At 42.7% G+C, this 26,146-nt stretch overlaps 1 protein-coding gene and 1 long non-coding RNA gene across 2 annotated transcripts in view; both read right to left on the minus strand.

Annotated features, from left to right (window-relative positions):
• Positions 1–1,369: 1,369 nt before the first annotated feature.
• LOC117504385 lies at positions 1,370–17,914 on the minus strand. Its single transcript, XR_004558782.1, has 2 exons — positions 17,762–17,914; positions 1,370–1,550 (listed from the first exon to the last, which is right to left on the minus strand). It is a non-coding gene; the product is annotated as an uncharacterized LOC117504385 (long non-coding RNA).
• Positions 17,915–19,589: 1,675 nt separating this feature from the next.
• The window catches only part of ipo8 (importin 8), a 100,716-nt gene continuing 94,159 nt past the window's right edge, over positions 19,590–26,146 (minus strand). The window contains 2 exon segments of the mRNA XM_034163360.1: positions 19,590–19,940; positions 22,379–22,507. Of these exon segments, the coding sequence (XP_034019251.1) occupies positions 19,939–19,940; positions 22,379–22,507 (131 nt within the window). The 3' untranslated portion in view covers positions 19,590–19,938.

A 26,146-nucleotide genomic window follows, 5' to 3' on the forward strand; every position in this document is an offset into this window, starting at 1 on the left:
ATATGGCCCAATGATCATATCTCAATATTGTCATATCAATTTGATATATGATATGACTGATTTGACACAAAGTGCAGCAACAGTGAAAATTAACCCTTCTTAAACAAAACAGTAATAATACCACACTCATTTTACACTCATAAGGTTAGGATACTGTGCCCTCCAAAAGTATTGGGACACTTGGAATTTCACACATTTTAATTTGTTTATGTCATTTTAAATACAAGAAATACAAAAAAACACAAAGAATAAAAATCTCTAAAATTATCTTCCTCAAACAATCTGAAAGCAAATCTCTAAATCTTGAGAAAACCTGTAAATAATAATCAGTTTCATTGCCAGTTTTCTTCAGACAAGTCAGGGGATGGAAACATGCACATTTCCAAGTCACTGAATATGTCTTGGACTTTATTTACATCAATTATGAAGAAATACAAAAGTTTCTTTCACCAAAACATCAAATCTAGTCTTTCATCTCAAATGTACTTTCTGTCAAATTGTAGCTGAACTTTCAGGTCTTCTTTATAAGAAAGTCCTCCTCTACACCACTTCATCAGGAAGCTGGGTTTTAGATTTTTAATTCATTTATATCAAGTTGTAGAGATTTGCTTTCAGTTTGAGTTAAGGGAGATAATTTTAGATTTATCTAAAGTTGTGTCACTCAGACAGTAAAATTAAGCGGTTATATAATCAACAGCTGCCTGCTCATTAAAAAAAAAAAAAAATCACTGGAGAAACACATATATAAGACAACCCAAATTAAAGGAGAAATGCTGCTTTTAACAATCTGGACCTCATTTCTGACATAAAATATGGTCGTTTACTCACCAATATAAGTTTGGTGTGATTAGAAGCTCATAGTTCAAACGACGTGTTCAGTTCAAATGTGGAGCAAACATTTTTCTTCTAAGGTGGATTAGAACTTTTTGTGGTCCACAGCACCAACTACTGGACAGGAGGAACCTAGCAGCCAATGTGACTCACTGATTTTAAAATGCAGCTCTTTCAACCAGACGTGGTGCTGTGACATGTCAATCATCTGTTTCCAATCAGATTTCAGGGGAGTCCAGAGCAACCCTGGCCTCTGCTTTTGCTCCACCCATGCCAGGAAGTGTTTGACATTTGAACATTTCCTGGTTCACTGTGAACACAATATTTGGCACTTCCCATTTCAGTGAGAGAAGCTGAAATGTTTTGCCATGCTAATGCTCCCCTGAAGCATTTGCTCAAAATAAAAGTCTGAAGGACCTAAATTAACATGGTGACATGCTGAGGAGCTTCACTCGTTCATGTCTGCAACATATACATATTAATAACAAATGTGATGTCACAGTGTGGTCTTCATTCCTTCAGTGACAAACAGGAAACACACGTTTCAACTTTTATGTTTTTCTTAAATTAGTTTTGAAAATGGGTACAAAAAGAAATTCCAGCAATAAACGGAAAGAACTGCATCTCCCATCATGCCTCAGTACAACGCATGAAGCTGTGACACCACATGACACTTCAGATGTTAGTCTGATGACAACCAGAGGTCACAGCCATTTGACCTCTGCAGGGGAATACTACTGGAATGAATCTGAATAGGAAAGTTGTGTTTTTTTTTTGTTTTTTTTCCTTCACTAAATGGATGCTGCACTCAGTGCAGTTTATTGTCTGGAATAGTCCCAGATTGCATTTCAGAGCTTCTAGAATTGAAACATTTTCGTGCAGGTGGTGTTGGGGGGTAATTTTGGGTTTGGGCCACATGTAGAACGAATCAGTTTTTAAATTAAGCTTTCAATTCATATAGTGGCATCTACCTTTTTTTTTTTTTAAAGGTTACTTTATACTTTTATACTTTAAGTAGGTTTTGGAGCACATACTTTTTCACTTTTACTTGAGTAAAGAGGTCGAGTTGATACTTCAACTTTTACCAGAGTGTTTTTAAACTGCAGTATCTATACTTCTACTTAGTAACAAATGTGTGTACTTTTGACACCACTGGTTGTAAAACAGCTAACTGATCACCTGCAGAGGAATGGTCTATTTGAAGAGTTTCAGTCAGGTTTTAGAATCCATCATAGTACAGAAACAGCATTAGTGAAGGTTACAAATGATCTTCTTATGGCCTCAGACAGTGGACTCATCTCTGTGCTTGTTCTGTTAGACCTCAGTGCTGCTTTTGATACTGTTGACCATAAAATTTTATTACAGAGATTAGAGCATGCCATAGGTATTAAAGGCACTGCACTGCGGTGGTTTGAATCATATTTGTTTAATAGATTACAATTTGTTCATGTAAATGGGGAATCTTCTTCACAGACTAAGGTTAATTATGGAGTTCCACAAGGTTCTGTGCTAGGACCAATTTTATTCACTTTATACATGCTTCCCTTAGGCAGTATTATTAGACGGTATTGCTTAAATTTTCATTGTTACGCAGATGATACCCAGCTTTATCTATCCATGAAGCCAGACGACACACACCACTTAGCTAAACTGCAGAATTGTCTTACAGACATAAAGACATGGATGACCTCTAATTTCCTGCTTTTAAACTCAGATAAAACTAAGTTATTGTACTTGGCCCCACAAATCTTAGAAACATGGTGTCTAACCAGATCCTTACTCTGGATGGCATTACCCTGACCTCTAGTAATACTGTGAGAAATCTTGGAGTCATTTTTGATCAGGATATGTCATTCAATGCGCATATTAAACAAATATGTAGGACTGCTTTTTTGCATTTACGCAATATCTCTAAAATCAGAAAGGTCTTGTCTCAGAGTGATGCTGAAAAACTAATTCATGCATTTATTTCCTCTAGGCTGGACTATTGTAATTCATTATTATCAGGTTGTCCTAAAAGTTCCCTGAAAAGCCTTCAGTTAATTCAAAATGCTGCAGCTAGAGTACTGACGGGGACTAGAAGAGAGAGCATATCTCACCCATATTGGCCTCTCTTCATTGGCTTCCTGTTAATTCTAGAATAGAATTTAAAATTCTTCTTCTTACTTATAAGGTTTTGAATAATCAGGTCCCATCTTATCTTAGGGACCTCGTAGTACCATATCACCCCAATAGAGCGCTTCGCTCTCAGACTGCAGGCTTACTTGTAGTTCCTAGGGTTTGTAAGAGTAGAATGGGAGGCAGAGCCTTCAGCTTTCAGGCTCCTCTCCTGTGGAACCAGCTCCCAATTCAGATCAGGGAGACAGACACCCCTCTCTACTTTTAAGATTAGGCTTAAAACTTTCCTTTTTGCTAAAGCTTATAGTTAGGGCTGGATCAGGACCCTGAACCATCCCTTAGTTATGCTGCTATAGACTTAGACTGCTGGGGGGTTCCCATGATGCACTGTTTCTTTCTCTTTTTGCTCTGTATGCACCCACTCTGCATTTAATCATTAGTGATCGATCTTCTGCTCCCCTCCACAGCATGTCTTTTTCCTGGTTCTCTCCCTCAGCCCCAACCAGTCCCAGCAGAAGACTGCCCCTCCCTGGGCCTGGTTCTGCTGGAGGTTTCTTCCTGTTAAAAGGGAGTTTTTCCTTCCCACTGTCGCCAAGTGCTTGCTCACAGGGGGTCGTTTTGACCGTTGGGGTTTTTCTATAATTATTGTATGGCCTTGCCTTACAATATAAAGCGCCTTGGGGCAACTGTTTGTTGTGATTTGGCGCTATATAAATAAAATTGATTGATTGATTGAATAAGGTTGTGTGCGGTGCACAATACCACATCATAGTAAGGTAACTATACAAACCTCCACATACTCATTACGCAGATGTTTCACTCCCTCTGAATTTCTGTCAAATGGTACAGTTAGCTTCATGTCAACTTGTTTTTTTTTTTAGGATTCGGCCTAATGTTGACAGAGTTGATGGATATTATTGAAAATATTGTGATCATTGATGACATTGGCTTGGATTTCTCTCAGCCTGATACAGTTGTTGGCTAAAACCATGTTTACAACGGCTGTCTGTTGTGCCCGAGTGAACATGGGCCCCTTCCACCTTGGTGTCCTCAATCCTACAACCCCTAGCAATCATTATGGAATCACCGGCCTCGGGGGTTGTTCATTCAGTTGTTTAATTTTGTAGAAAAAAACGCAGATCACAGACATGACACAAAACTAAAGTCATTTCAAAATGGCAACTTTCTGGCTTTAAGAAACACTATAAGAAATCAGGAAAAATAATTGTGGCAGTCAGTAACGGTTACTTTTTTAGATCAAGCAGAGGAAAAAGTTATGGAATCACCCTGTAAATTTTCATCCCGAAAACTAACACCTGCATCAAATCAGATCTGCTCGTTAGTCTGCATCTAAAAAGGAGTGATCACACCTTGAAGAGCTTGTTGCACCAAGTGGACCTGACATGAATCATGGCTCCAACACGAGTAATGTCAATTGAAACAAAGGAGAGTATTATCAAACTCTTAAAAGAGAGTAAATCATCACGCAATGTTGCAAAAGATGTTGGTTGTTCACAGTCAGCTGTGTCCTAAACTCTGGACCAAATACAAACAACATGGGAAGGTTGTTAAAGGCAAACATACTGGTAGACCAAGGAAGACATCAAAGCATCAAGACAGATAACTTAAAGCAATATGTTTCAAAAATCGAAAATGCACAACAAAACAAATGAGGAACGAATGGGGGGGAAACGTCTGTGACCGAACTGTAAGAAACCGCCTACAGGAAATGGGATTTACATACAGAAAAAGCTAAACGAAAACCATCATTAACACCTAAACAGAAAAAAAAACAAGGTTACAATGGGCTAAGGAAAAGCAATCGTGGACTGTGGATGACTGGATGAAAGTCATATTCAGTGATGAATCTCAAATCTGCATTGGGCAAGGTGATGATGCTGGAACTTATGTTTGGTGCCGTTCCAGTGAGATTTATAAAGATGACTGCCTGAAGAGAACATGTAAATTTCCACAGTCATTGATGATATGGGGCTGCATGTCAGGTAAGGCACTGGGGAGATGGCTGTTATTACATCAATAAATGCACAAGTTTATGTTGATATTTTGGACACTTTTCTTATCCCATCAATTGAAAGGATGTTTGGGGATGATGAAATCATTTTTCAAGATGATAATGCATCTTGCCATAGAGCAAAAACTGAAAACATTCCTTGCAAAAAGACACATAGGGTCAATGTCATGGCATAGGGTCAATGTCATGGCCTGCAAATAGTCCGGATCTTAATCCAATTGAAAATCTTTGGTGGAAGTTGAAGAAAATGGTCCATGACAAGGCTCCAACCTGCAAAGCTGATCTGGCAACAGCAATCAGGGAAAGTTGGAGCCAGATTGATGAAGAGTACTGTTTGTCACTTATTAAGTCCATGCCTCAGAGACTGCAAGCTGTTAGAAAAGCCAGAGGTGGTGCAACAAAATACTAGTGATGTGTTGGAGCGTTCTTTTGTTTTTCATGATTCCATATTTTTTTTTCCCCCTCTGCTTGGTCTAAAAAAGTAACCGTTACTGACTGCCACAATCTTTTTTTCCTGATTTCTTATAGTGTTTCTTAAAGCCAGAAAGTTTCCATCTGAAATGACTTTAGTTTTGTGTCATGTCTGTGATCTGCTTTTTTTCTACAAAATTAAACAACTGAATGAACATCCTCCGAGGCCGGTGATTCCATCATTTTTGCCAGGGGTTGTATGTAGACAAAAAACACGTCACAGGAAAGGATATCAGAAGTGATGAGAAATACAGTAAGTTGCAGTTTCAGTGTACTGTGCAGTTAGTTTACCTGTGTTCTCGACGAAATGTTCGAATTACTGGCTGAACTCTTAGTCCAGCTTCCCTCAGTGTCAGTTTGTGGTTGATAACATGGTCAGTAAGTGTTGCACGGATTTCTTGAGTTAAATTTGGTCCTCATCTTTGTTCAGGTTCTATCATTCTTCAGGTTCCTCTCTACCTCTTCCTCTCCCTCCTTCTTCTCCTCATTGAGCTCCCCTTCTCATTCTCACTCTTCTTCTAACTCCTTCCATTTTGTTGAAGGCTGGTGAACTCACCTGCTGCCTTTAATAGCACCTACCTGAATGCTGTATTTTCAGTTAAGCAAAAGTGAGCTTCCACACCTGGTGGATGTGATTATCCAGTTCGTTCATTAGTGTGGTCACTGGCAAGACAGGGCTTTGTACTGAGAAGGAAGTAACCTCACGATCCTTATCTGTGTCTAAGGTGTGAAAATGTGTGTAGAGTTTTGCAAAGTGTGAAGCTGTGTGCTTATTGTTGTGCAACTCTGGACAGGTGTTTTGATTCTTGAGTGTAAAGATCTGTTGATTGTGTGAAAATTTTCATTTTAGTGTGTAAACTAAAAAACTGTAAAAGGAACCAGCTGAGGTGATTCGGGCATCGGGTAAGGATGCCCTCTGGACAAGACCCAGGACTACAGCATGTCTTTTTCCTGGTTCTCTCCCTCAGCCCCAACCAGTCCCAGCAGAAGACTGCCCCTCCCTGAGCCTGGTTCTGCTGGAGGTTTCTTCCTGTTAAAAGGGAGTTTTTCCTTCCCACTGTCGCCAAGTGCTTGCTCACAGGGGGTCGTTTTGTTTGTTGTGATTTGGCGCTATATAAATAAAATTGATTGATTGATTGACTAGGGGGAGAGATTATATTTCCAGGCTGGCCTGGGAATGCCTCAGGATCCACCCATTGGAGGTGGTCAAAGTGGCCCAGGAAAGGGAAGTCTGGGGTCCCGTGCTGGAGCTGTTCCCCCTGCGATCCAAACCTGGATAAGTGGTTGAAGATGAGTGACATGTAAAAATATTTTGATCTTTGAAAATAAGTAAGCTGAATGGTCTTAGCCATGCTAATGCTCCCCTGAACCATTTACTGAAAATAAAGTCTTAAGTACCTAAATAATATATCGACACAGATAGTGAGGTGCTTTGCTCGTTCATGTCCGCGACATACACATATTACTAAATATAACTAAACAATACTAGCTATAATAATACTAATAGGAGTGAAGCGTGAAAGCTCATGGTCCACTGTGTCCCAAACAGGAAGTGCCAAATTTTGAGTCCACAGTGAAACAGGAAATGTCAAATGTTGAACACTTCCTGGCATGGGCGGAGTTATAGTGGAGACCAGGGTGCGACTGGAACCCCCTGAAATCTGATTGGACAGCCCAGGTGCCACCCCAGATGATTGATATGTCACAGCACCGCACGTCTGGTTAAAGAGAGCCATTTTGAAATCAGTGACACATATTGACTGCTAGGTTCCTCCTGTACAGTAGTTGGCACTTTGTACCACAAAAAGTTCTAATCCACCTCAGTAGAAGAAGAAAAATCTTTGAGCTCGATTTGAACCTGAACACATCGTCCGAACTGTGGACTTCTAATGACACCAAAGTTATACTGGTGAGTAAACGGCTGTATTTTATCCCAGAAATGAGGTTCAGGTTGTTAAAAGCAGCATTTCTCCTTTAATTTGGGTTGACTTCTATATACGTGTTTCTCCAGTGATTTTACATGAATAAAACCAGCAGACAGCAGCTGATTCGTGTTCTGTTGCTTAAATGAGATGTTAGATGCTCAGGCTGAGTGAAATACAGCTACTTTCCTCCTCCTCTGTTCTGTATAGAAGCTCTGGACTTCACCACGGTGCTGTTGTGTTGTGAGAGCTGTGACCAAAAGCTGGTGAATTACATCAGTAACACCTTATTTAATGACCGTTTCACAGCGGTTACATTCAACACCACAAGACATGTAGAAGTTGAGTCAGTTACAGTGAGGAAAATAAGTGTTTGATCACCTACACACAGACCTGTTAATTTTTCTATAAGAAGCCCTCTTATTCTGCACTCTTTACCTGTATTAATTGCACCTGTTTGAACTTGTTACCTGTATAAAAGACACCTGTTCACACAATCAATCACACTCCAACCTGTCCACCATAGCCAAGACCAAAGAGCTGTCTAAGGACACCAGGGACAAAACTGTAGACCTGCACAAGGCTGGGATGGACTACAGGACAACAGGCAAGCAGCTTGGTAGAAGACAGCTGTTATGATTATTTATTAGAAAGTGGAAGAAACACAAGATGACTGTTGCTATCTCGATGGCCAGTGACTCGGTTAGAGCAGGAACCTCCCAAAGTAAAAGACGTAAGATACTTTTCCGTGCTTGATGTGGTCTCTGGGTTCTGGACAATCCCTGTCCATGAAGATGGTCAACACAAACTGGCATGTACCTAGAAGTGGGATTCTCCAATCAATGCCTAAGTGCAGTACTGTACCAGATGTATGACAAAGATAGGCAAGTGGTCGCATACGCGAGCAAAACGCTACAACCACTGGAAATTCAGTGACTGCGAAAAAGCCCTACTAGCAACAGTCTGAGCTGTTAAACATTTCGCCAACTATCTGGGCGGACAAAAAGTCATTGTAGAAACCAATCATCAACCAGTGACATTCCTTAATAGAGACTGAGAGAAGGTGTAGTAACAAACTCATGAGTTGCCTCGTGGTTGATGGCGTTGCAAAGTTTTGACATGGAGGTGCAAAGCTCCCCTAGGCACAAGATTAGCTGCTTGCTAGTGCTGCACTGAAGACACAATGGCTGCAACCCTGTTGAACGAGGACTTGCCACCACCTGACTCCCCTAATCACCACTACTTTGACCACAATGCCTGCCGAGGCATGATCACTGCGTACGTGGATTGCTGTTCATTCCACCATGAAACGGTCACCCGGGGAGGAATGGGGGTCGCGTGGGTCGACAACACACCATATGAGCCACAGAAGTTTCAAGTGGGACCACAGTCCTCCCAGTATGCAGAAATTGCTGGCATACTCATAACATGGCAGTTAGCTGTGCCGCAAAATGTCACAACATTTGTGCTGTGCACACATTCTAACTATGCACGCCTTAGCTTTTTGTGCCATCTACCTGGCTGGTAATGCAATGGTTTTGTGACCTCCAACAGGAAATCGGTCAAACAAAAAGAACTGTTTGCGGCTTGTGACCACCTCATAACTACGAGGGCTGTCCGTAAAGTATAGGTCCTTTTTATTTTTTTCAAAAACTATATGGATTTCATTCATATGTTTTTACGTCAGACATGCTTGCACCCTCGTGCGCATGCGTGAGTTTTTCCATGCCTGTCGGTAACGTCATTCGCCTGTGAGCACTCCTTGTGGGAGGAGTCGTCCAGCCCCTCGTCAGAATTCCTTTGTCTGAGAAGTTGCTGAGAGACTGGCGCTTTGTTTGATCAAAATTTTTTCTAAACCTGTGAGACACATCGAAGTGGACATGGTTCGAAAAATTAAGCTGGTTTTCAGTGAAAATTTTAACAGCTGATGAGAGATTTTGAGGTGATTCTGTCGCTTTAAGGACTTTTCACGGTGCAAGACGTCGCGCTGCGCTCTCAGGCGGCGTCGTCAGCCTGTTTCAAGCTTAAAACCTCCACATTTCAGGCTCTATTGATCCAGGACGTCGTGAGAGAACAGAGAAGTTTCAGAAGAAGTCGGTTTCAGCATTTTATCCGGATATTCCACTGTTAAAGGAGATTTTTTTTAATGAAAGACGTGCGGATGGGTCCGCGCGTCGGGACGCAGCCTATGCGGCGCAGCGGCACAGGAAAAAAACCTCCGTGTTGATAACCATTTGTAAAATCCAGGCGGCTTTTGATGGCTTTCAGTGGAGTGAGTATATGAGAAATTGTTTATCAGCTGGAGATGTTCCAACTTCTTCTCAAGGCTTCCAACAGAGGTGTTTTTCCTGTGGCGGAGCGTCGCGGTGGCTGCGAGCCGACGCTGCAATCCGCCTGCACGTCTTTCATTAAAAAAATCTCCTTTAACAGTGGAATATCCGGATAAAATGCTGAAACCGACTTCTTCTGAAACTTCTCTGTTCTCTCACGACGTCCTGGATCAATAGAGCCTGAAATGTGGAGGTTTTAAGCTTGAAACAGGCTGATGACGCTGCCTGAGAGCGCTGCGCGACGTCTCGCACCGTGAAAAGTCCTTAAAGCGACAGAATCACCTCAAAATCTCTCATCAGCCATTAAAATTTTCACTGAAAACCAGCTTAATTTTTCAAACCGTGTCCACTTCGATGTGTCTCACAGGTTTAGAAAAAATTTTGATCAAACAAAGCGCCAGTCTCTCAGCAACTTCTCAGACAAAGGAATTCCGACGAGGGGCTGGATGACTCCTCCCACAAGGAGTGCTCACAGGTGAATGACGTCACCGACAGGCGTGGAAAAACTCACGCATGCGCACGAGGGTTCAAGCATGTCTGACGTAAAAACATATGAATGAAATCCATATAGTTTTAGAAAAAAATAAAAAGGACCTATACTTTACGGACAGCCCTCGTACACATGACCTCCAGATATACTGGAAAAAGGTCCGAGGTCAGTCGCGCATACCATGCCAAGACTGACACACTAGCCAAGCAAGGTGCTCTGGACGGCACACCGTGGGCATTCGATGAGACACTTTTGCCCCTCCCACCCACCAATGCGGTATCCGTGGTGACCTGTGCCAGGACTGCTGCCGCAGACCCTACCACAGCCCCCATCTCCACAACAGCCTCTGTCGCTCCAACTTTTTCTGACTCCAACCTGGCTTCACTCCAGGCTCTGGATCTGGCTATAAACAAAACAGTGCTACACCTCAAGTTCACCCACTAACTGAGGATGATTTTGCTTCCATCCCTGACTTGAAACAACTGTACCACACCCAAGATAACATAAAAGTGCTCCGTGGCCTCTTGGTCTATGTTTCCAAGGATATCTCTTCACCTGTGTTGGTGGTCCCTCGTAATCACTGGGGGGTGATGTTGATACACAGGCACGATTCAGCATGCGCGGGTCACCGAGGAACGAAGGCAGCATCTAATGCGATACAACAGGTGGCATATTGGCCAAAAATGCAGAAGGATGTGAGCGATTACATCAATGGCTGCTTGGTCTGTTGCCAATTTCAACCTGTGAACCCGATTCACAGAGCTCCGTTACAGAAAAGGGTATTTCCTTCCCTTGGTCAGAACTACAAATTGACTTGGTGCGACCCCTCACAATGTCTGTAAGAGGAAACAAATATTTCCTCACTGTCACACACTTCAAAAATTGCTGGAATGTCTACCAGCTCCAAATGATACAGCCTTGAAGACAGCCTATTTGTTGATGTATCACATCTTCTCATGACTTGGACTGCCCATCCATGTAAACTCGGATAGAGGCACCCACTTCCCCAGTGAAGTCCTGCAACAACTCTGGCAAGTGCTGGGGGTAAAGGCAAACTTCCACATCAGCCACCACCCTCAGTCGTCAGGACAGGTGGAAAGGGCCAACTGAACTGTCGTGACCATCCTGCGCAAATATGTGGCAGCCAACCACAGAGACTGGGATGTGAAAATTCCCTTGGTCCTCATGGCTATCCGGGTGACCCCTCACGAATCGACGGGGTTCTCCCCTTTTCAAATGATGACAGGCCGTCAGATGATGCTACCCCTCCACGTGCTGTACCAGCCGGGGAGGCAAACATTGCGACAGTGTACACAGCTCAACAATACATGATCGACCTGACAGAACATCTGAAAGCCAACTTCTCCTTTGCTCAAAAACACTTGAACAAAGCCAGGAAGAAAAAAAAAAAACATCTCTAATAGACAAATTTCTAACCATGTTTGTTGTGTTTGCCAGGATGACCTGGCTCGTGACCCTGCTGTGTCTCAGTGGAACCGTCCCGACACCTCCTCAGACGTGGTTGAATTCGGACCAGAATCGGGCATTGTCCTGAAAGACCAGCCCGGCTTACTAATAACGAACTGCCACTTGCACACGCAGACGGTGTTCGACAGGCTCAACCCCACGGAAGTGTACAGGGCCAACTTCGCCAGTACCTTAGTGAATCTGGTCTCCTGGGCAGGTAACCGGTGGACCAAATCTGTTCTGAAGCATGCTGAGGCAGACATAGTCCACATGCCACGCCAGATGGCGTTCACTGTAACACAAGCAGAACTGAGTGGACTCAACAAATGAGAGAAGAGGTTCATTGGAGGTCTTGCTAATGGCAGCCTCAGCTGTAGCTGTAGGCTCCCTCTTCAGCGTTGGTTTATCAGCAGTTAATACCGTGACATTGACCACAGTAAAGAGACACATTAGTGAGCTTCAAGGGGTAATACCTGAAATACAAGCTCAGCTTAACCTACAGAGAGAAGGTCTCGAGACCATTGGACAAACTGTACGAGACACCGTGGTAATCCTTAACACCCATACCAACGTGCTCAAAAAGACAGTAGGCCTACTTGATCAGCTAACGTCAGTGTTTCAGGAAGACTACGCGCGCACACACACACAGATGTTAAGTATGCTCATGGCGGACATGACCAGGGGCATCAGGTCTTTGATTGACAGCCTTGCTGTCAGTAGGATTCCACTCTACATTGTCCCTTTAGCCCTGGTCCACAAACTTCTAGAGTCCGCAACCTAGTCACGCTGCTGCAAGCCCACCTCGCACACGCGTTGGGCAGCTCAATTCCAATCTATCTAGATCCAGAAGCTCTGGAAATGGCGTTTCTAATTAACTTACCTATTGTCACCACTAAAAACATTTACAGGCTCAAGAGTGTTGTGAATGTAGGCCTTTGGCAAGGAGACAATCACCTTAAAATCCACACACCTCCTGTGGTGGCTTTCAACGATGCTAATCCTGATCTATATTTACTCCCGTATCTCAAAATGTGCACTGTCACTAAGGATATCCATTATCTGTGTCCCAGCAAACCCTTCATTCGGGACGACACCGCCAGCATCTGCGGCCTCAAAACCCTTAGCAGGGCAAATCGCTGTCCAACGACCGTCATGCCATTCCACCAGCTCACGGACACTCAGGTAGCAGTAACAGATAGCAGGACAACGCTGGCTAGTCAACACCCCTGAAAAATCAGCCCGACTAGTGTACAACCGTCATGACACATCAACTCATATTGAGCTCCTTTGAAAGACCTTATGGGTCACAGTACCCAAAAAAAAGGTATCCCTCTACCACCTGCATCCCAACCAATATGAAGGAGCCATTGAAGTATCTGACTTTTATAACCAAACGGCTATTGAACTAGACCAACAAACACTGGAGAAAATCCAGTATGAAAGCTCTCGGGTCATCGATGTGGCCCCAATAGATAAAGTCTTGAAAGAGATTCGAAATCAGGATCTTAGACCATACCAAGCCCTATCATATGTTTGGTCCACTCCTGACACCCTGCTGTTTGTAGCAACTATTGCTGGATACCTAACTACCCTCGAGTTAGGTCTGTGGGTGCGTAGATACACCAATACCCTTCAAGATAGAATAACCAGGTGTTCTCGAGCCCTCGCCAGGCTAGCCCAAAGAAAAAGACATGTGGCTGAACCGTCCGAAGAGCTCGAAGGTAATCGAAATTTAACCGAGAACTCGAACCCAACCAAGCATCAGAGCTACTGGATTTGGCTTAAACAAACCGGTGGCAAAATAGTGTAAATAGGTGAATGTGTGATGTGGTATCATAGTCGGACCACTTTAGTTAACTGTCATAATTACCCCAAGCCACTCTGCTAGTCTGACACTAACCCTTCACAGCATCCCTGCCAGTGGAAGACATCACCCACCAACCTTCAACAGCCTTCATCGTCTTAGTGATTCAACGTTGGAGACCCAAAGTCGAATCGAGTGGGGGAATGTTGCGAGAAGCCTGTCTTCAACATTCAACCTCCTAAGTTTGCATGAAGCAAGAGGTCATAAAAGTTGCTTCAAAGAACCCGGCACAGCTCAAGGTCTGGAATATATCTAGGTGCCAAAATGATGTTTGATGAGCCAACTCAGGATGGCCAGGTGTCATAAAACCCCACCACTATCAGGATTTAAGACTTTTAAAGTGCATTCCTCGCAAAAAGTGGGGTCCTTTATCAGTTTCCAAAGCCAGATGGTCAGCACCCTCCTTTTTCCTCTAAAAACACAGACCCAAGGAGAACATACTTTTCCCCAAAAGTCCCAGAACTTTGTCTTCACAGCAAAACTCCCATAAGTTCATATCAAAGAAGAATTGCTATCAACTTAGAGATAACAATACAGCTTTTCTGGTCAAAATCAACCTCAGATTGGCAGATTTCATGTTTTATGATAAAATCCAAAATCAGCCTTTTCCAGTACGTGGAACAAGAGTGACCCCTTTTGGCAAATTGAGGAAGGACATGTGCCCAAGTCACATAGTGTTGTAAAGTTGTAGTTACATTTTAAAAAGTTGTACTATTGTTTGTTGTAACAAGAAAGAAAAAAGAAAGAAATGAACATGTGATCATTTAACCTCACACATGGAATTTATATATCCTGTGCCATTTGTTCTGATCATAGATTGTAGAAAGTTTATCAAATGTGTGCTTTTTCATATATGGTTGTGTGCTATTTACAAGGTTGGGGAGGATAGCCTGTGCTGGTACTTAAAACAGGGTCTCTTAAATTCCAGAAATAAATAATATTGACAAATATAAACATCTGTTGGACAACAGATGCAGTTTGGGCACATCAGACGGTCACGGTTGGCCCGCAGTGTTGAAAACACACGAGTTCCTTTGATTTTTTTGGTTTGATTGTTTAAATCGGCTCTGGAATTTGTTTTTGCCTGTATTCCTTAATTATTGGAGTTTATTTTGTTTCGCGCTTTGGAGCAGCGTGGTGGACACACGATCAGTGTGCGTCTTTCCAGTAAAAGGCCACTGCTGCCCATTCGCTAAGTAATGTGGAGTTCAGGAAGGGCATCCGGCATGAAACTTGTGCCAAATCAACATGTAGATCCATCTCGAATCTCCAAGTGGGAAAAAGAGAATCTGAAGGAATTTTTTGTTGAGTCCTTTGATTCCAAGCAAACCCTTATAAATAATAATATTTAGTATAATTATTGTCATTAATAAAATAATTACATAAAAATAACTGGTTAATATGTATATGTTGCAGACATGAACGAGCAAAGCTCTTCAGCATCTCACCATGTCACTGAGGTCCTTCAGACTTTTATTTTGAGCAAATGCTTCAGGGGAGCATTAGCATGGCTAAAGCCTTTCAGCTTCAGACCCCCCGTCTTTTTAAGCATTTTTCTTTTTTTGCCTTTCAGCTTCTGGTGGAGCTCCACCCCCTAGTTTTCAGCTAGTTGATAGTCAAATCAAATCAATTTTATTTATATAGCGCCAAATCACAACAAACAGCTGCCCCAAGGCGCTTTATATTGTAAGGCAAGGCCATACAATAATTACGGAAAAACCCCAACGGTCAAAACGACCCCCTGTGAGCAAGCACTTGGCAACAGTGGGAAGGAAAAACTCCCTTTTAACAGGAACAAACCTCCAGCAGAACCAGGCTCAGGGAGGGGCAGTCTTCTGCTGGGACTGGTTGGGGCTGAGGGAGAGAACCAAGAAAAAGACATGCTGTGGAGGGGAGCAGAGATCGATCACTAATGATTAAATGCAGAGTGGTGCATACAGAGCAAAAAGAGAAAGAAACAGTGCATCATGGGAACCCCCCAGCAGTCTAAGTCTATAGCAGCATAACTAAGGGATGGTTCAGGGTCACCTGATCCAGCCCTAACTATACGCTTTAGCAAAAAGGAAAGTTTTAAGCCTAATCTTAAAAGTAGAGAGGGTGTCTGTCTCCCTGATCTGAATTGGGAGCTGGTTCCACAGGAGAGGAGCCTGAAAGCTGAAGGCTCTGCCTCCCATTCTACTCTTACAAACCCTAGGAACTACAAGTAAGCCTGCAGTCTGAGAGCGAAGCGCTCTATTGGGGTGATATGGTACTACGAGGTCCCTAAGATAAGATGGGACCTGATTATTCAAAACCTTATAAGTAAGAAGAAGAATTTTAAATTCTATTCTAGAATTAACAGGAAGCCAATGAAGAGAGGCCAATATGGGTGAGATATGCTCTCTCCTTCTAGTCCCCGTCAGTACTCTAGCTGCAGCATTTTGAATTAACTGAAGGCTTTTCAGGGAACTTTTAGGACAACCTGATAATAATGAATTACAATAGTCCAGCCTAGAGGAAATAAATGCATGAATTAGTTTTTCAGCATCACTCTGAGACAAGACCTTTCTAATTTTAGAGATATTGCGCAAATGCAAAAAAGCAGTCCTACATATTTGTTTAATATGCACTTTGAATGACATATTCTGATTCAATGCGCATATTAAACAAATATGTAGGACTGCTTTTTTGCAGGCTCTACAATATGGCCCAATGATCATATCTCAATATTGTCATATCAATTTGATATATGATATGACTGATTTGACACAAAGTGCAGCAACAGTGAAAATTAACCCTTCTTAAACAAAACAGTAATAATACCACACTCATTTTACACTCATAAGGTTAGGATACTGTGCCCTCCAAAAGTATTGGGACACTTGGAATTTCACACATTTTAATTTGTTTATGTCATTTTAAATACAAGAAATACAAAAAAACACAAAGAATAAAAATCTCTAAAATTATCTTCCTCAAAGTCAATCTGAAAGCAAATCTCTAAATCTTGAGAAAACCTGTAAATAATAATCAGTTTCATTGCCAGTTTTCTTCAGACAAGTCAGGGGATGGAAACATGCACATTTCCAAGTCACTGAATATGTCTTGGACTTTATTTACATCAATTATGAAGAAATACAAAAGTTTCTTTCACCAAAACATCAAATCTAGTCTTTCATCTCAAATGTACTTTCTGTCAAATTGTAGCTGAACTTTCAGGTCTTCTTTATAAGAAAGTCCTCCTCTACACCACTTCATCAGGAAGCTGGGTTTTAGATTTTTAATTCATTTATATCAAGTTGTAGAGATTTGCTTTCAGTTTGAGTTAAGGGAGATAATTTTAGATTTATCTAAAGTTGTGTCACTCAGACAGTAAAATTAAGCGGTTATATAATCAACAGCTGCCTGCTCATTAAAAAAAAAAAAAAAATCACTGGAGAAACACATATATATAAGACAACCCAAATTAAAGGAGAAATGCTGCTTTTAACAATCTGGACCTCATTTCTGACATAAAATATGGTCGTTTACTCACCAATATAAGTTTGGTGTGATTAGAAGCTCATAGTTCAAACGACGTGTTCAGTTCAAATGTGGAGCAAACATTTTTCTTCTAAGGTGGATTAGAACTTTTTGTGGTCCACAGCACCAACTACTGGACAGGAGGAACCTAGCAGCCAATGTGACTCACTGATTTTAAAATGCAGCTCTTTCAACCAGACGTGGTGCTGTGACATGTCAATCATCTGTTTCCAATCAGATTTCAGGGGAGTCCAGAGCAACCCTGGCCTCTGCTTTTGCTCCACCCATGCCAGGAAGTGTTTGACATTTGAACATTTCCTGGTTCACTGTGAACACAATATTTGGCACTTCCCATTTCAGTGAGAGAAGCTGAAATGTTTTGCCATGCTAATGCTCCCCTGAAGCATTTGCTCAAAATAAAAGTCTGAAGGACCTAAATTAACATGGTGACATGCTGAGGAGCTTCACTCGTTCATGTCTGCAACATATACATATTAATAACAAATGTGATGTCACAGTGTGGTCTTCATTCCTTCAGTGACAAACAGGAAACACACGTTTCAACTTTTATGTTTTTCTTAAATTAGTTTTGAAAATGGGTACAAAAAGAAATTCCAGCAATAAACGGAAAGAACTGCATCTCCCATCATGCCTCAGTACAACGCATGAAGCTGTGACACCACATGACACTTCAGATGTTAGTCTGATGACAACCAGAGGTCACAGCCATTTGACCTCTGCAGGGGACAGGATGCAAAACCCGCACCTGAAACACACACACACAGTGAGACACACACATACACGGTGATACAGGCATGCATGCATGCACGCACACACACATAGTGATACACACCGTGATACACACACTCACACCATGATAAACACAAGCGTGCACACACACATAGTGATACACACCGTGATACACACACTCACACCATGATAAACACAAGCATGCACACACACATAGTGATACACACCGTGATACACACACTCACACCATGATAAACACAAGCTTGCACACATACACAATGATACAAGCATGCATGCACGCACACACACACACAAATACACACCGTGATACACACACACACTGTGACAAACACAAGCGCGCACACACACACATCGTGACAAACACAAGCGTGCACACATACACAGTGATACAAGCATGCATGCACGCGCACACACACACAAATACACACCATGATACACACACACACATCGTGACAAACACCAGCGTGCACACACACGGTGAGACACACATGCACGCACGTACACACACACACACTGAGACACACACATGTACACACACACACACGGTGAGACACACTTGCACGCATGTACACACACACACGTGTACACACACACAGTGAGACACACGGTGATACACACATGCACGCACGTACACACACAGTGATACACACACATGCACGCACGCACACACACAGTGATACACACACATGCACACACGTGTACACACACACACGGTGATACACATATGCACGCACACATGTACACACACACACGGTGATACACACATGCACGTACACACACACACACGGTGATACATGCACGCACAGTGAGACACACACGGTGATACACACATGCATGCACGTACACACACACACGGTGATACACACATGCATGCACGTACACACACACACACACACGGTGAGACACACGTGTACACACACATACAGTGAGACACACGGTGATACACACATGCACGCACGTACACACACAGTGATACACACACATGCACGCACGCACACACACACAGTGATACACACACATGCACACACGTGTACACACACACACGGTGATACACATATGCACACACACGTGTACACACACACACGGTGATACACACATGCACGCACACGTGTACACGTACACACACACACACAGTGATACACATATGCACGCACATGTGTACACACACACACGGTGATACACACATGCACGCACACGTGTACACGTACACACACACACACGGTGATACACATATGCACGCACACGTGTACACACACACACGGTGATACACACACATGCACACACGTGTACACACACACACGGTGATACACATATGCACGCACACGTGTACACACACACGGTGATACACACATGCACGCACATGTGTACACGTACACACACACACGGTGATACACACATGCACGCACAGTGAGACACACACGGTGATACACACATGCATGCACGTACACACACACACGGTGATACACACATGCATGTATGCACGTACACGTACACACACACACACACACACACGGTGAGACACACGTGTACACACACACACACCGTGAGACACACACACCGTGAGACACACACGGTGATACCACACATGCACACGCACGTACACACACACACGGTGAGATACACGTGTACACACACACACGGTGAGACACACACGGTGATACCACACATGCACGCGCACATACACACACACACGGTGAGACACACACGGTGATACCACACACACACACACACACACGGTGATACACACATGCACGCACATACACACAGACACACACAGTGAGACACACACGTACACACACACACAGTAAGAGACACGCACGCACGCACGCACACACACACACACACACACACACACAGTAAGACACACACTCAGTGACACACACACACGGGCCGGCGGTTGTGTCCGGCTGCACTCTCCCAGTTGGGTCTGGTTCTCTGCAGTGCACCAGGTCCAAAGGTGATCCTGATCCCTGGTAGTTCACTTAGTCCTGATGTCACCCTGAGACCTGGTCTTCTGAGGATCCTGGGACCTGCTTCGTTTGGAATCTGTCAAATCGTCTCATCTGGATTGTGACTGACATTGGTCCAGAATCCACTTAAAGTCAGACCGGCGTCTGTCTTCTTATCCATCGTCCATCAGCCTCTGAAAACAAAAGAACATGGGTTCAACAGTATGAAGGAGAAAAAAACACTGGGAATAACGTTTTGCATCATTTAAGGGAAATGGGCCGAATGGACCAGCTTCAGATATCAATCAATCAATCAATTTTTTTTTTATATAGCGCCAAATCACAACAAACAGTTGCCCCAAGGCGCTTTATATTGTAAGGCAAGGCCATACAATAATTACAGAAAAACCCCAACGGTCAAAACGACCCCCTGTGAGCAAGCACTTGGCTACAGTGGGAAGGAAAACTCCCTTTTAACAGAAAGAAACCTCCAGCAGAACCAGGCTCAGGGAGGGGCAGTCTTCTGCTGGGACTGGTTGGGGCTGAGGGAGAGAACCAGGAAAAAGACATGCTGTGGAGGGGAGCAGAGATCAATCACTAATGATTAAATGCAGAGTGGTGCATACAGAGCAAAAAGAGAAAGAAACAGTGCATCATGGGAACCCCCCAGCAGTCTACGTCTATAGCAGCATAACTAAGGGATGGTTCAGGGTCACCTGATCCAGCCCTAACTATAAGCTTTAGCAAGAAGAAAAGTTTTAAGCCTAATCTTAAAAGTAGAGAGGGTGTCTGTCTCCCTGATCTGAATTGGGAGCTGGTTCCACAGGAGAGGAGCCTGAAAGCTGAAGGCTCTGCCTCCCATTCTACTCTTACAAACCCTAGGAACTACAAGTAAGCCTGCAGTCTGAGAGCGAAGCGCTCTATTGGGGTGATATGGTACTACGAGGTCCCTAAGATAAGATGGGACCTGATTATTCAAAACCTTATAAGTAAGAAGAAGAATTTTAAATTCTATTCTAGAATTAACAGGAAGCCAATGAGAGGCCAATATGGTTGAGATATGCTCTCTCCTTCTAGTCCCCGTCAGTACTCTAGCTGCAGCATTTTGAATTAACTGAAGGCTTTTTAGGGAACTTTTAGGACAACCTGATAATAATGAATTACAATAGTCCAGCCTAGAGGAAATAAATGCATGAATTAGATTTTCAGCATCACTCTGAGACAAGACCTTTCTAATTTTAGAGATATTGCGTAAATGCAAAAAAGCAGTCCTACATATTTGTTTAATATGCACTTTGAATGACATATCCTGATAAAAAAATGACTCCAAGATTTCTCACAGTATTACTAGAGGTCAGGGGTAGGGTTAGGGTATGGATATGTATGTACTGTTCAAGGAAACAATCTGCATATTTTAAAACTGTTCATTCACTCACAGGAACAAGATGAGCTACACAATCAATGGGTCCGAGTCCAACGATTTACCCATATGAGTACTTAAGTACTTGTACAGTAGTGTTCAGAACAATAGTAGTGCTATGTGACTAAAAAGATTAATCCAGGTTTTGAGTATATTTCTTATTGTTACATGGGAAACAAGGTACGAGTAGATTCAGTAGATTCTCACAAATCCAACAAGATAAAGCATTCATGATATGCACACTCTTAAGGCTATGAAATTGGGCTATTAGTAAAAAAAAAGTAGAAAAGGGGGTGTTCACAATAATAGTAGCATCTGCTGTTGACACTACAAACTCAAAACTTATGTTCAAACTGCTTTTTTTTTATCAATCCTGTGAATCACTAAACTAGTATTTAGTTGTATAACCACAGTTTTCATGATTTCTTCTCATCTGTGAGGCATTCATTTTGTTGGTTTGGAACCAAGATTTTGCTGGTTTACTAGTGTGCTTGGGGTCATTGTCTTGTTGAAACACACATTTCAAGGGCATGTCCTCTTCAGCATAAGGCAACATGACCTCTTCAAGTATTCTGACATATCCAAACTGATCCATGATACCTGGTATGTGATATATAGGCCCAACACCATAGTAGGAGAAACATGCCCATATCATGACGCTTGCACCACCATGCTTCACTGTCTTCACTGTGAACTGTGGCTTGAATTCAGAGTTTGGGGGTCGTCTCACAAACTGTCTGCGGCCCTTGGACCCAAAAAGAACAATTTTACTCTCATCAGTCCACAAAATATTCCCCCATTTCTCTTTAGGCCAGCTGATGTGTTCTTTGGCAAATTGTAACCTCTTCTGCACATGTCTTTTATTTAACAGAGGGACTTTGCGGGGGATTCTTGCAAAAAATTAGCTTCACACAGGCGTCTTCTAACTGTCACAGCACTTACAGGTAACTCCAGACTGTCTTTGATCATCCTGGAGCTGATCAATGGGTGAGCCTTTGCCATTCTGGTTATTCTTCTATCCATTTTGATGGTTGTTTTCCGTTTTCTTCCACACGTCTCTGTTTTTTTTTTGTCCATTTTAAAGCATTGGAGATCAATGTAGATGAACAGCCTATAATTGTTTGCACCTGCGTATAAGTTTCCCCTCTCCAATCAACTCTGAGTGGTGTCCACCCTCAGCGCTCTGAAGCGTGTCTCTGGGTCATAGCTCACATTGGCCCTTAGCCGCGGTGCTCCTCCTCTGCTGGGAGATGCTGTAGATTTCCTGAAGCTGTTTCTTCTGGTCATCACTTAATGGTGCCATCAAATGCTGGTACCAGCCCACGTCGGTGTTCTGGATCCCTGACACACAGACAGCAACAGTTCAGTGTTTCTGTGAAAAGCCAGTAATGGTTTATACTTAAAAAGAAAAAAAAAACAAAAAAAAAAAAACGTAACGATTCACTACACCAAACCCTGTCCATGAAACATCTCCAAAGACACCAGGCTTCAGTTTTAAGGGGAACAACACTTTTGGTCCAGACTATGTGAGACAACAGCAGGTCAGCCAGGCTAAGTCTTTTTTGTTGTTTTTACAAATGTTTAACAGATGAGTTTTCAGGTGTTTCGGTGCAAAACACAGTGTTTGTGTTATAAAGACATAATACACTGACTAAATACATTTTGGTTTTGTGTAGTTTTTGTTTTTTGCAGTCCTCAGATGGACAGCAATCAAATCAAAATCAAATCAATTTTATTGATCGCCAAATCACAACAAACAGTCACCCCAAGGCGCTTTATATTGTAAGGCAAGGCCATACAATAATTATGGAAAAACCCCAACGGTCAAAACGACCCCCTGTGAGCAAGCACTTGGCTACAGTGGGAAGGAAAAACTCCCTTTTAACAGGAAGAAACCTCCAGCAGATCCAGGCTCAGGGAGGGGCAGTCTTCTGCTGGGACTGGTTGGGGCTGAGGGAGAGAACCAGGAAAAAGACATGCTGTGGAGGGGAGCAGAGATCGATCACTAATGATTAAATGCAGAGTGGTGCATACAGAGCAAAAAGAGAAAGAAACAGTGCATCATGGGAACCCCCCAGCAGTCTACGTCTATAGCAGCATAACTAAGGGATGGTTCAGGGTCACCTGATCCAGCCCTAACTATAAGCTTTAGCAAAAAGGAAAGTTTTAAGCCTAATCTTAAAAGTAGAAAGGGTGTCTGTTTCCCTGATCTGAATTGGGAGCTGGTTCCACAGGAGAGGAGCCTGAAAGCTGAAGGCTCTGCCTCCCATTCTACTCTTACAAACCCTAGGAACTACAAGTAAGCCTGCAGTCTGAGAGCGAAGCGCTCTATTGGGGTGATATGGTACTATGAGGTCCCTAAGATAAGAAGGGACCTGACTATTCAAAACCTTATAACTAAGAAGAAGAATTTTATTCTAGAATTAACAGGAAGTCAATGAAGAGAGGCCAATATGGGTGAGATATGCTCTCTCCTTCTAGTCCCCGTCAGTACTCTAGCTGCAGCATTTTGAATTAACTGAAGGCTTTTCAGGGAACTTTTAGGACAACCTGATAATAATGAATTACAATAGTCCAGCCTAGAGGAAATAAATGCATGAATTAGTTTTTCAGCATCACTCTGAGACAAGACCTTTCTAATTTTAGAGATATTGCGTAAATGCAAAAAAGCAGTCCTACATATTTGTTTAATATGCGCTTTGAATGACATATCCTGATCAAAAATGACTCCAAGATTTCTCACAGTATTACTAGAGGTCAGGGTAATGCCATCCAGAGTAAGGATCTGGTTAGACACCATGTTTCTAAGATTTGTGGGGCCAAGTACAATAACTTCAGTTTTATCTGAGTTTAAAAGCAGGAAATTAGAGGTCATCCATGTCTTTATGTCTGTAAGACAATCCTGCAGTTTAGCTAATTGGTGTGTGTCCTCTGGCTTCATGGATAGATAAAGCTGGGTATCATCTGCGTAACAATGAAAATTTAAGCAATGCTGTCTAATAATACTGCTCTGACTCTTTGTCAGCCTGGCTACAGTGCTGAAAAGAAACCTGGGGTTGTTCTTATTTTCTTCAATTAGTGATGAGTAGTAAGATGTCCTAGCTTTACAGAGGGCTTTTTTTTTATAGAGCAACAGACTCTTTTTCCAGGCTAAGTGAAGATCTTCTAAATTAGTGAGATGCCATTTCCTCTCCAACTTACGGGTTATCTGCTTTAAGCTGCGAGTTTGTGAGTTATACCACAGAGTCAGGCACTTCTGATTTAAAGCTCTCTTTTTCAGAGGAGCTACAGCATCCAAAGTTGTCTTCAATGAGGATGTAAAACTATTGACAAGATACTCTATCTCACTTACAGAGTTTAGGTAGCTACTCTGCACTGTGTTGGTATATGGCATTAGAGAACATAAAGAAGGAATCATATCCTTAAACCTAGTTACAGTGCTTTCTGAAAGACTTCTACTGTAATGAAACTTATTCCCCACTGCTGGGTAGTCCATCAGAGTAAATGTAAATGTTATTAAGAAATGATCAGACAGAAGGGAGTTTTCAGGGAATACTGTTAAGTCTTCAATTTCCATACCATAAGTCAGAACAAGATCTAAAGTATGATTAAAGTGGTGGGTGGACTCATTTACATTTTGAGCAAAGCCAATTGAGTCTAATAATAGATTAAATGCAGTGTTGAGGCTGTCATTCTCAGCATCTGTGTGGATGTTAAAATCGCCCACTATAATTATCTTATCTGAGCTAAGCACTAAGTCAGACAAAAGGTCTGAAAATTCACAGAGAAACTCACAGTAACGACCAAGTGGACGATAGATAATAACAAAACTGTTTTTTGGGACTTCCAATTTGGATGGACAAGACTAAGAGTCAAGCTTTCAAATGAATTAAAGCTAAACCTAATGTTTAATAGACCACATTTAACTGTTTTAGTCTGTGGTGCAGTTGAAGGTGCTATATTATTTTTTCTTTTTGAATTTTTATGCTTAAATAGATTTTTGCTGGTTATTAGTGGTCTGGGAGCAGGCACCGTCTCTATGGGGATGGGGTAATGAGGGGATGGCAGGGGGAGAGAAGCTGCAGAGAGGTGTGTAAGACTACAACTCTGCTTCCTGGTCCCAACCCTGGATAGTCACAGTTTGGAGGATTTAAGAAAATTGGCCAGATTTCTAGAAATGAGAGCTGCTCCATCCAAAGTGGGATGGATGCCGTCTCTCCTAACAAGACCAGGTTTTACGCTTGTCCGTTTTACGCAAATTTACGCTTAGCCTTAGCCAGCAGTTTCAAATTTCCTTCAATGTCGCCTGCTCTGGCCCCCGGAAGACAATTGACTATGGTTGCTGGTGTCGCTAACTTCACATTTCTCAAAACAGAGTCACCAATTACCAGAGTTTGATCCTCGGCGGGTGTGTCGTCGAGTGGGGAAAAACAGTTAGAAATGTGAACAGGTTGGCGGTGTACACGGGGCTTCTGTTTAGGACTACGCTTCCTCCTCACAGTCACCCAGTTGGCCTGCTTTCCCGGCTGCTCGGGATCTGCCGGGAGGGAACTAACGGCGGCTAAGCTACCTTGGTCCGCACCGACTACAGGGGCCTGGCTAGCTGTAGGATTTTCCACGGTGCGGAGCCGAGTCTCCAATTCGCCCAGCCTGGCCTCCAAAGCTACGAATAAGCTACACTTATTACAAGTACCATTACTGCTAAAGGAGGCCGAGGAATAACTAAACATTTCACACCCAGAGCAGAAAAGTGCGGGAGAGACAGGAGAAGCCGCCATGCTAAATCGGCTAAGAGCTAGTAGCTGCGCTAAGCTAGCGGATTCCTAAAAACACGCAAAGTGAATAATGTGTAAATAATTTAGAGGTGATTCAGCAGAAGGAGTGCTTTAGTTAAGGCACGTGAAGATTACACTGGGAAACAAATCGTTATCTAGTTAACTAGATCAATCTAACTGCGCAGATTAAACAGCTAACAGATAC

The sequence above is a fragment of the Thalassophryne amazonica genome, chromosome 22 (genome assembly GCF_902500255.1).
Source record: "Thalassophryne amazonica chromosome 22, fThaAma1.1, whole genome shotgun sequence".
In the NCBI taxonomy this organism is placed as follows: domain Eukaryota; kingdom Metazoa; phylum Chordata; class Actinopteri; order Batrachoidiformes; family Batrachoididae; genus Thalassophryne; species Thalassophryne amazonica.